Source organism: Raphanus sativus, unplaced genomic scaffold (genome assembly GCF_000801105.2).
Source record: "Raphanus sativus cultivar WK10039 unplaced genomic scaffold, ASM80110v3 Scaffold3586, whole genome shotgun sequence".
Lineage (NCBI taxonomy): Eukaryota > Viridiplantae > Streptophyta > Magnoliopsida > Brassicales > Brassicaceae > Raphanus > Raphanus sativus.
Genome location: NW_026618892.1, coordinates 1 through 10475, shown reverse-complemented (window position 1 = coordinate 10475; position 10475 = coordinate 1). Strand labels below are relative to the sequence as shown.

Here is a 10475-nt window from a genome sequence, read left to right as displayed (position 1 = left end):
CTTGCGCAAACTCTCTCACTCTCTCTCTCTCGGATCTCTCTCATACTTGTCTCTTTTGATACTTCAATTCTCACCAATCTTACTCTCTTAATTCATACAAGTGTCATGGTATCAGAGCATCAAAGCTCTTTGAAACCTATTTCTCTTCCGCAAAATCTACTCTGTTCTTACTTCAAATCCATCTCATAAACTTCTCTCTCCTGTTCTTGGCGATTTGAAGGAAGATGGATGAACACAACAGCAACCACAAACATCTCAACATCCCTGTGACCTTGAAAGGGGTTAATTACCGTCTTCTGGCCAGGATGGTGAAGAGAGCTCTTGGAGGCAAAGGCTTGTGGAAGTATGCACACAACTGAAGCACCCACAAAGCCTACTGTCCAAGAAGAGAAGGGAAAAGAGAAAGAAGAAGCTGATGAAGACAAATGGGGCCAAGACCTCATGGTGCTCTCAGCTCTCCTTAGCTCTCTTGAACCCGCAATCATGGAGTCCTACTCCTACTGTGAGACCCACCAAGCAGCTATGGGACACTCTGTAACAAAGTGTATGGGAAATGTTCCAACCTGAAAGGGTCTTTGAAGTGAAGAAAGCTTCTCATGGTCTCAACCAAAGGGGACATGGAGTTTCAATCACACTTTGGCAAGTTTAGATCTCTTTGGCCGAGCTGAGCTTAGCTGCTGAGACCTCACACTGTGGATCCTGACATCCTCCTAGCCAGGCGTGAAGAAGACAAAGTCTTTGGAATCCTTCTCACCCTCAACACATCCTATGGAGCACTGATCAAACACATCTTAAGAGCTGATAAACTCCCTGACCTAGATGATGTTTGTGCACAAAATCCAGAAGGAAGAAGGGTCAGTAAGCCTGTTTGGAAGCAAAGGAGACTTGAACATGGCGCATCAAGCTGAGGAGATTGTAGCCAACAAAGCTACTTACAACATGAGGATAGAAAGTCCTTGATCTGTGACCACTGCAAGAAGAAGGGTCATCTCAAAGACAAGTGCTGGATCCTGCACCCTCACCTAAAGCCAAACAAGTTCAAGGAACCAAGATCACAGTACCAGGATGCAAGAGCTAACTTCTCAGCTGATGGTGCTGAACCGGCGACTCCAAACCAAGGTGGTGGAAGCGCCATGGCATCTACATCAGTGTACAACACACCAAGGTCTAACCTGGATGAACTCCTCAAGAAGTCTGACTTGGATGCTCTCATCAAGGCCCTAAAAGAATCTAGTATCTCTAGAACTCTTGGAATCTCTCTCAATGCTTCTCACACTGCTGGTGATGTTTTAAACTTGTTAAAATCGGCTAAAACCATTGATAATTGACTCTGGTGCTTCACATCATATGATTAGTGTGATTAAACCTGATTAAAACATATAGTTCCAGCCTTAGGAAATGTGATGATAGCTAATGGTGATAAAATTCCAATCAAAGGTGTTGGTGATCTTAAGCTGTTTGATAAAGAATCAAAAGCCTTTTATATGCCAACCTTTGCTTCAAACCTGTTTATCTGTTAAGAGAGTCACAAATGATTTAAATTGTCATGTTACTTTCACTCCTAACAGTGTGTATTTTCAGGATATTGATTCAAGTAAGTTGTTTGGAAAAGGTGTCACAAAAGGAGATTTATACCTGCTTGAGGACACAAGACCAGCATCTGATTTATCTGTTGCATTTGTTTCTGTTTCTGATTTCCCTAAAGATGTAATGTGGCATGCTAGATTAGGACATCCTCATTCTCATGCCTTAAACATCCTGTTGCCTAGTGTTAATTTTCAAAATGATTGTGAAGCTTGTATTCTAGGAAAACATTGTAGAAATGTGTTTCCTAAATCCAAGACTATCTATGATAATTGTTTTGACTTGATTCATTCGGATGTGTGGACTGCCCCATGTGCATCTAGAGAACACCATAAGTATTTTGTGACATTCATAGATGAAAAGTCTAAGTACACTTGGATAACTCTGTTGCAATCTAAAGATAGGGTGCTAGAAGCTTTTAAAAATTTTCAAAATTACATCACTAACCATTTCAATGTCAAGATTAAAATTCTTAGATCAGATAATGGTGGTGAATACACTAGCACAGCTTTCAAACAACACTTAGCCGCGCATAGAATCATACAACAAACTAGTTGTCCCTACACTTCACAACAAAATGGTGTGGCTGAAAGAAAGAACAGGCATCTAATGGAGGTGGCCAGGAGCATTATGTTTCATTCAAATGTCCCTAAGAGGTTTTGGGGAGATGCAGTTGTCACTGCCACTTACCTTATCAACCGCACTCCCACTAGAGTCCTCCTTGATTCCACACCATATGAGGTACTGAACAAAACTAAACCTTCCATAGATCATTTGAGGGTTTTTGGGTGTGTTTGTTTTTTATTTGTACCAGGAGAACTAAAGAACAAGCTAGAACCTAAGAGCACTAAGGCAATGTTTATTGGCTACTCTACACATCAGAAGGGATATAAGTGTTATGTTCCAGACACAAGAAGGGTCCTAGTGTCAAAGGATTTTAAGTTCCCGGAATCAAAAGGCTACTATGCTGAGAGGAGTTGGGAAGAGCTTGAGAATCTATCTCAATCTGCCTCGGACAGAGCAAGTAACCTTAGAGTGGTGATGGAGAGGCTTGGTATCAGTTTATCTAGATCACCAGCCCCGGTCAGTGAGGTTTCAACACAAGCTACAGAAGAAGCAGCTACAGATGTTGAGATCACTCATCTTGATCCTGAAGGGGGTGATAGTACTGAGCAACAACCAATGCAAACTCAAGAAACCTCAGTATCTCATGATCAAGATGAGATGATGGCACCAACCGAAGTCACTGAAGCAGAACCTGAACAGATACAACCTAGAAGAAGTACAAGGATCAGGAAACCAGCTTCAGAATGGACCAAGACAAGAGTGTACTTCAATGCAGAAGCCGTGGCACATCCCATTAGTGCAGTATGCGTACTAGCTCACTACCCAGCAGAGCATCAAGCCTTCATTACTGAAGTGGATCAAGAATGGATTCCAAAGACATATGAGGAAGCCATGCAAGATGAGGAGTGGGGAGCATCTGTTGGAGATGAGATGAGAGCTATGGAAATGAATGGAACATACTTTGAAAGTGAGCTTCCCAAAGGAAAAAAAGCAGTGACAAGCCGACTTCTCTTCACAATCAAGTATGGAGCCAATGGAAAGCCAGAGAGGAAGAAAATCAGACTGGTGGCAAGAGGCTACACTCAAGTTTATGGTGAAGATTACTTGGATACATTTGCACCAGTGGCAAAACTGCACACCATAAGAATTCTACTCTCACTTGCTGTCAACTTGGAGTGGGAACTTGTGGCAAATGGATGTGAAGAATGCATTTCTTCAAGGAGAGTTAGATGATGAAGTATACATGAGACCTCCTCCTGGCCTTGAAGAGACATGGTGAAACCAGGAAATGTGCTTAGACTCAGGAAGGCCATCTACGGATTGAAACAATCTCCAAGAGCATGGTACCACAAGCTAAGCTCAACATTGAATGGAAGAGGTTTTGTGAAGTCTCAAGCAGACCATTCTCTCTTCACTCTCACCAGCAAGGAAGGTATCATAGTCATACTGGTATATGTTGATGACATAATCATCACTGGTAGCAACAAGGAAGGTATCATCTTAACTAAATCTTTTCTTAAATCTACTTTTGATATTAGGATTTGGGAGAATTAAGGTACTTCCTAGGGATTGAATTTTGCCGCTCTAAAGAGGGGCTGTTCATATCCCAAAGGAAGTACACACTTGATATCTTGAATGAGGCAGGAACCATTGGAAGTAAACAGGCCAAAAACACCATTGGAAGAAGGCTACAAGGTACTGCGAGAGGGGGAGTATGAAGCTACTCCATTTACAGATGTCAAGAAGTATAGAAGAATGGTGGGCAGCTATCTATCTAACCATCACCCGACCTGATGTATGCTTTTCTGTGAACCAAGTAAGCCAACACATGGGATCTCCTAAGGTGCATCACTGGAACATGGTGGAAAGGATCTTAAGATACTTGAGAGAGGCGCCTGGTCAAGGAGTGTGGATGGCATGTAACAAGAGCACTGAAGTGGTTGGGTACTGTGATGCTGATTGGGCTGGAGATAGGGTTGATAGAAAGATCCACTACAGGCTATTGCACCTTCATTGGAGGGAATCTAGTCACATGGAAGACCAAGAAGCAGAAGGTGGTATCATGTTCAAGTGCTGAGGCAGAGTATAGATCAATGAGGAGGAAGCTTACAAGTGAGCTTATATGGATCAAGGGATTACTAAAGGACTTGGGGATCGAGATCAACACACCAATGACTATGCATTGTGACAACCAGGCTGCAATACACATTGCATCCAACTCAGTCTTCCATGAGAGAACCAAACACATAGAAGTAGACTGCCACAAGGTGAGACAAGCAGTGGAGCAGCAAGTGATTCTCCCATGCTACACAAGAAGTGAAGACCAGCTAGCTGATATCTTCACAAAGGCAGCAAGTACTAAAGTGTGTGAGTCCATCCATCCGAGGATGGGACTCATAGATATCTCATGTCACTGATCTTCCCTCCATGAAGTGATCTACTCTTTTTCCTTGTCTTGGATTTTATCCCACTGGTTTTTGCCTAGCTAAAGTTTTAATGAGGGATTGCTTCATGGCTTCCAAGCTTGACTTGTTTCATATGGTCAAGCTTGAGGGGGAGTGTTGACATGAAGAAATAAAAGAGGAGATATGATGTTAACATGAAGCTATGAGAAGAAAGAAGAAGAGAAGTGTATGGCGCACCAATGAGGAGTTCAAATAAACTACATGAGTGTCTTGCAAGTCAAGTAAGGACTTGGTTTAAATAAGAGAAGGATTTAAATATCAGAATTGAGGAGGATGTCGACAAAGAGGAAGAGAGCGTTGAGAATGGTCATTGGTTTACTAAGGAAGATCAGAGCAGTGAGGACCGTTAGGTCCTGTCACTTTCTCTCGGCTGAGCGAGTCTGATCCGACCATGACATCTCCCCTATTTGTTTAATCTTTCTGTACTAACTCCTATTAGTTTATTTGCTTGCTCTTGGCGACATGCCTATTGTCTTTGTCTTTAAATAGACTGTAACATGTTACCATTAATCTTAAGGAAATATAATTCCTCATATTCTCTCTTTTACTTGCGCAAACTCTCTCACTCTCTCTCTCTCGGATCTCTCTCATACTTGTCTCTTTGATACTTCAATTCTCACCAATCTTACTCTCTTAATTCATACAAGTTATCATGCAGAAGGAGCTCAGGCGAGTAGCTTGAACCATGAAGGAGCTAAAGTGAGAAGCTTTAAGCTAGAAGAGGCTCAGGCGGGAAGCTTAAAGCTTGGAGGAGCTAAAGTGAGAAGCTTTAGGCTTGAAGAGAGAGCAGTTCAACCATACAGTACAAGGTGTGAGATTGAAACAGCTCAGAGGAGAAGATCCGATCTGAAGAGAGGCTGTGGAGTCAAGGAGACAAGCGCAGACCTAAGAAGAGGAAAGGAAGAACTCCAGAAGCTTGTGGGAAAGCTGAAGTATCTATGGAGAGAGCTGGATGTGTTGAGAGTGAACACATCAGTTCCGGGAATGGTGCAAGATAGGCTGAAGCAAGGTGTAGTCTTGAGCCTTTTAGTGAGTTTAAATTCATCATATGGTGAGAAGATTAAACAAAGTATCAAAGAGGACAAGCAGCTGGATGTGTATGGCATAAGCGAGTTGTTTGAGTGTACCTATGAAGGGTATAAGAAGAGTAAGAAGCTGCTCCGGAAGAGGAGGAGGTATAGAATGCTGTCTAAAACACATATCAACATGGGAAAGTGTAGGAAGAGTGTTGTGGGAGAGTGTTCTTACTCGGCCTATATGGGTAGTTCAGTGGAGGATGGGCAGATTATGAAAAAGCTAGAGGCAAAAGGAGCAGATGATGTAATAACCAAGGGGGAATGGGATGAGTTTGTGAAGTATGTGTATGCTTTGGCTACGACCCGGAGACAAGGTGCTCCTGCCTCAGCATACACATCTAGCAAACCCATCATCATTGATTCTGGAGCAAGTCATCATATGATCAGTGATAGAAGCTTGATGAGTGAGATCAAGGCAGCAACAGGGCATGTTTTGGTGGCTAATGGTACTAAAGTTCCAATAGAAGGAGTGGGAAATCTGAAACTGTTTGAGAAGAACTCAGCTGCCTTCTATTTGCCTCAGTTCACATCAAATCTGATATCTGTGAGGAAGGCCACAATTGATCTCAATTGTCAAGTTGTATTCAGGCCAAATGATGTTGAGTTTCAAGATTTGAAGACTGGGAGAGTTATTGGAAAAGGAGACAGCAAGAATCAGCTATATCATCTCCAAACAGCTAAGGCTTCTAATCCTATTGGATTTTGTGTGCTTGAGTAGTACTGCTGATCAGTGTGATAGTACTACTTGGCATGCCAGATTGGGACATCCTCATGCTCGGGCCATTGAGTTGATAATACCTAATATGTCATTTCATCACTTGGAGTGTGAGGCATGTATATTAGGAAAGCATTGTAGGACAGTGTTCCCGACCTCAGAGACTACTTATGAGCATTGCTTTGATCTAGTTCATTCAGATGTGTGGACTGCTCCATGCTTGTCTAGAGACAGCAACAAGTACTTTGTGACTTTCATTGATGAGAGATCCAAGTATACTTGGCTTACATTGCTTCCTTCTAAGGATAGGGTGTTGGAAGCATTCATGAACTTCCAAGCATATGTCTCTAATCAGTATAATGCTACGGTGAAGATACTGAGATCAGACAATGGAGGTGAATACACCAGCAATGCCTTCAAGAGTCATCTAGCTAAGCATGGGATTGTGCATCAGACCAGTTGTCCTTACACACCACAACAGAATGGGGTTGCAGAGAGGAAGAATAGACATCTAATGGAGGTTGCTAGATCAATGATGTTTCATTCAAATGTTCCAAAGAGGTTTTGGGGTGATGCTGTTCAGACTGCTTGCTATCTCATCAACCGGACTCCAACAAAGATCTTGAAGAATCTGTCTCCATTTGAAGTTTTGAATAAGAGCAAGCCTGTCATTGATCACCTGAGAGTGTTTGGGTGTGTTTGCTATGTCATGGTTCCTGGTGAGCAGAGAAACAAGTTGGAGGCAAAGAGTACTAAAGCAATGTTCATTGGGTACTCTATCACCCAAAAGGGTTACAAATGCTATGATCCTGAAACCAGGAGGTTAAAGTCTCTAGAGAAGTGAAGTTTATGGAGTCTAGAGGGTACTATGAGGAAAAGAAGTGGGAAGACTTGGAGGATCTGTCTCATGGACAATCAGACAAGGCAGCAACACTAAGGATTGTGTTGGAAAGGCTGGGGATAGATATGTCTCGGAATCAGGCTGAAGAAGCTAAAGGTACAACCCCTCTTGATCATGAGGGGAGAATGGATCTGAATCAGGTCAGCAAGAGTAGAACCAAGAGGATTCAGGTCTGCATGATCAAGATGTGTCACAGGAAGTGGAAAATGTTGCTCAGTCTAATGAAGAAGAGCAAGGGGAGCCTACTGGTATAAATGAGCAAGGGGTTCAGTCAGGTGAAGAGGAGCAGAGTGGTGAATCTACTGGGCTAGAAGAGGAAGTACATAATGAGGTTCATACAGAAGATCAGGTTGAGACATTACGGAGGGCACAAGGATAAAGAGGGATCCTTCCAACTGGGTAAACACGAGAGTGTACTACAATGCCCAGGCTATGGAGCATCCTTCCCAAGCCGTGTGTTCCTTTGCTGAGTTTCCAGAAGAGCATATAGCATTCACAGTGAGTCTAGATGAGAGTTATGTGCCAAGGAGTTATGAAGAAGCCATGTTGATTCAAGAGTGGAGGGACTCAGTGAATGCTGAGGCTGATGCTATGATCAGAAATGATACTTGGTATGAGAGTGAGTTACCAAAGGGGAAGAGAGCAGTGTCTAGCAGATGGATCTTCACCATCAAATATCTCCCAAATGGGAAGATAGACAGGCACAAGACAAGGCTTGTTGCAAGAGGTTTCACTCAAACATATGGAGAAGACTACATTGATACCTTTGCTCCTGTCGCCAAGCTACATACCATCAGGATTGTGCTGTCTGTTGCTGTGAATCTAGAGTGGGATTTGTGGCAAATGGATGTGAAGAATGCCTTCCTGCAAGGAGAGCTTGAGGATGAGGTGTACATGCTTCCTCCAATTGGTTTAGAACACTTGGTGAAGAAGGGAAATGTGTTGAGATTGAAGAAAGCTATCTATGGCCTCAAGCAATCACCAAGAGCATGGTATCACAAGCTGAGCACTACTCTCAATGGGAGAGGATTCAGGAAGTCTGAATTGGATCATACTCTCTTCACACTGGTTGGACCATCAGGGATCATAGTGGTTCTGGTATATGTGGATGATTTGATTATCACAGGAAGTGATAAGGCTGGAATCAAGGCCACTAAAGAGTTTCTCAAGTCTGTGTTTGATATTAAAGATTTGGGAGAGATGAAGTACTTCTTGGGGATTGAGATATGCAGATCTGAGGAAGGATTGTTTATGTCTCAAAGGAAGTATACTATGGACATGCTGAAGGAAACAGATGTGCTTGGAGGGAAGATTGCAAAGACACCTCTGGAAGAGGGGTATAAGGTCTTGCGTGAGGGGGAGGTTGAAGACAACCAGTTGTTTAAGGATGCTAAACAAGTGTTCATCATACTTGACTATCACCAGGCCTGATATATGTTTTGCTGTGAATCAAGTGAGTCAGCACATGCAGGCTCCAAAGGTTCATCATTGGAACATGGTTGATAGGATATTGAGATACTTGAGTGGAACTTCTGGACAAGGTGTTTGGATGGGGCGAAATGGCAGTACAGAAGTTGTTGGGTATTGTGATGCAGATTGGGCAGGAGACAGAGTTGATAGGAGATCAACTACCGGGTATTGTACCTTCATTGGAGAAAATCTGGTTACATGGAAGAGCAAGAAGCAGAAGGTCATCTCTTGCTCAAGTGCTGAGGCTGAATACAGAGCTATGTTGAAGCTCACCAACGAGTTGGTACGGATCAAGGGGATCTTGAAGCACTTGGAGATTGAGCAGTCTGATCCCATGACCATGCATTGCGACAATAGCTGCTATTCATATTGCCTCAAATTCAGTGTTTCATGAGAGGACAAAGCATATAGAGGTCGATTGTCATAAGGTGAGGCAGATGATCATCTTGGGAGTGATACTGCCCTGTTATACAAGAAGTAAAGATCAGCTTGCAGATGTGTTCACAAAGGCAGCAAGGTTGAAGACAATGGAGTCCATTCTATCTAGGCTTGGACTCATTGATCTTACTCCCAGAAACTGATCCCCTCGTCATGAGATCTCCACTCTTTTTCCCTCATCAAAGTTTTGTCCCATTGGGTTTTCTTTGATGAGGTTTTTAATGAGGGAAGATCTCATGGCAATCCAAGCTTGACTTGTTCCACATGGTCAAGCTTGAGGGGGAGTGTTGAGAGGGAAATCATGAAGTGAAGAGATGAAGTATTGGGGGTTAATAAACATTAAGCTGAGGCAGTAACTTTAGAGTTTTACTGTGGAAACTTTAGAATTTACAACAGTAACTCTAGAAGTTACCATGAGAGGATGAAAGTAACTTGCAAGTGATATTGGTGAAGCAAGGAGTGTGTAACTCGCCAAGGATAAGGTGTGCAAGGTTTATCAAGGCTGGAAAGGAAGAAGAGACTTTACAGCCTGTCACAGCCTGTCCAAGCATGTGAAGCATCTCAGCCTAGTATTTGTATTGACCTCACATGCTTAGATGTCTAAGTTGAATTCATTGAACCTAGACTATTGTAATCTCTCTTTATATCTTGTAAACTCTCATTTGTAATCAATTAATGGAGTGTTGAGTTTTATCTCTCTAAAATCGCCTCTCTCTCTCTATTCTTTGAATCTCTTAATCTCTTAATCTTTATTCACACTCATCAAATCTATAAAACACAAAAGTGTTTATGGTATCAGAGCCAGGTTGGCAAGGAAAGGGATTGTGATTTGCGAGTGTGTGGAGTGTTTGTACTTGGTGTTCTTGAGTGTTCTTGATGTTTCTGGGTTGTTCTTGAGTCGCTGAGCTTGTTTGAATCATTCTGATGGAAACAAACAAGGTCAACACAGAGAGGAGTCACAGATCAAGGGACACTTTGAAGCTTGAAGAGAGAAATGATGGAGGCTGGTCAAGTTTGGCAAATACAGTGTGGAGAAACTGTATGTGGTGGAGTGGTCACGCAAAGGGGAAACCTTTGAAGGAGATGACTGCAGAAGGAGCTCAGGCGAATAGCTTGAAGCATGAAGGAGCTAAAGTGAGAAGCTTTAAGCTAGAAGAGGCTCAGGCGGGAAGCTTGAAGCGTGGAGGAGCTAAAGTGAGAAGCTTTAGGCTTGAAGAGAGAGCAGTTCAACCATACAGTACAAGGTGTGAGATTGAAAC

General features: G+C 42.7%; 1 protein-coding gene across 1 annotated transcript; it reads left to right on the top strand.

The window, feature by feature from the left end:
• The first annotated feature begins 891 nt into the window (after positions 1–891).
• On the top strand, positions 892–7687 carry LOC130506717 (uncharacterized). The gene is made up of 6 exons (XM_057001396.1): positions 892–952; positions 5275–6396; positions 6608–6852; positions 6967–7149; positions 7227–7448; positions 7505–7687. Exons 1-6 carry the CDS (start codon positions 892–894, stop codon positions 7685–7687), a joined length of 2016 nt encoding a protein of 671 aa, XP_056857376.1.
• Positions 7688–10475: the final 2788 nt, after the last annotated feature.

What these genes read in the sequence shown, in the direction of transcription:
- LOC130506717 (XM_057001396.1), top strand. Translation starts at nt 892, where the DNA reads ATGGCGCATCAAGCTGAGGAGATTGTAGCCAACAAAGCTACTTACAAC. An exon ending in TTCTAATCCTATTGGATTTT is followed by an intron (nt 6,397 to 6,607) that starts GTGTGCTTGAGT and finishes TAGTTCATTCAG; the next exon opens with ATGTGTGGACTGCTCCATGC. An exon ending in AGCAGAGAAACAAGTTGGAG is followed by an intron (nt 7,150 to 7,226) that starts GCAAAGAGTACT and finishes TCCTGAAACCAG; the next exon opens with GAGGTTAAAGTCTCTAGAGA.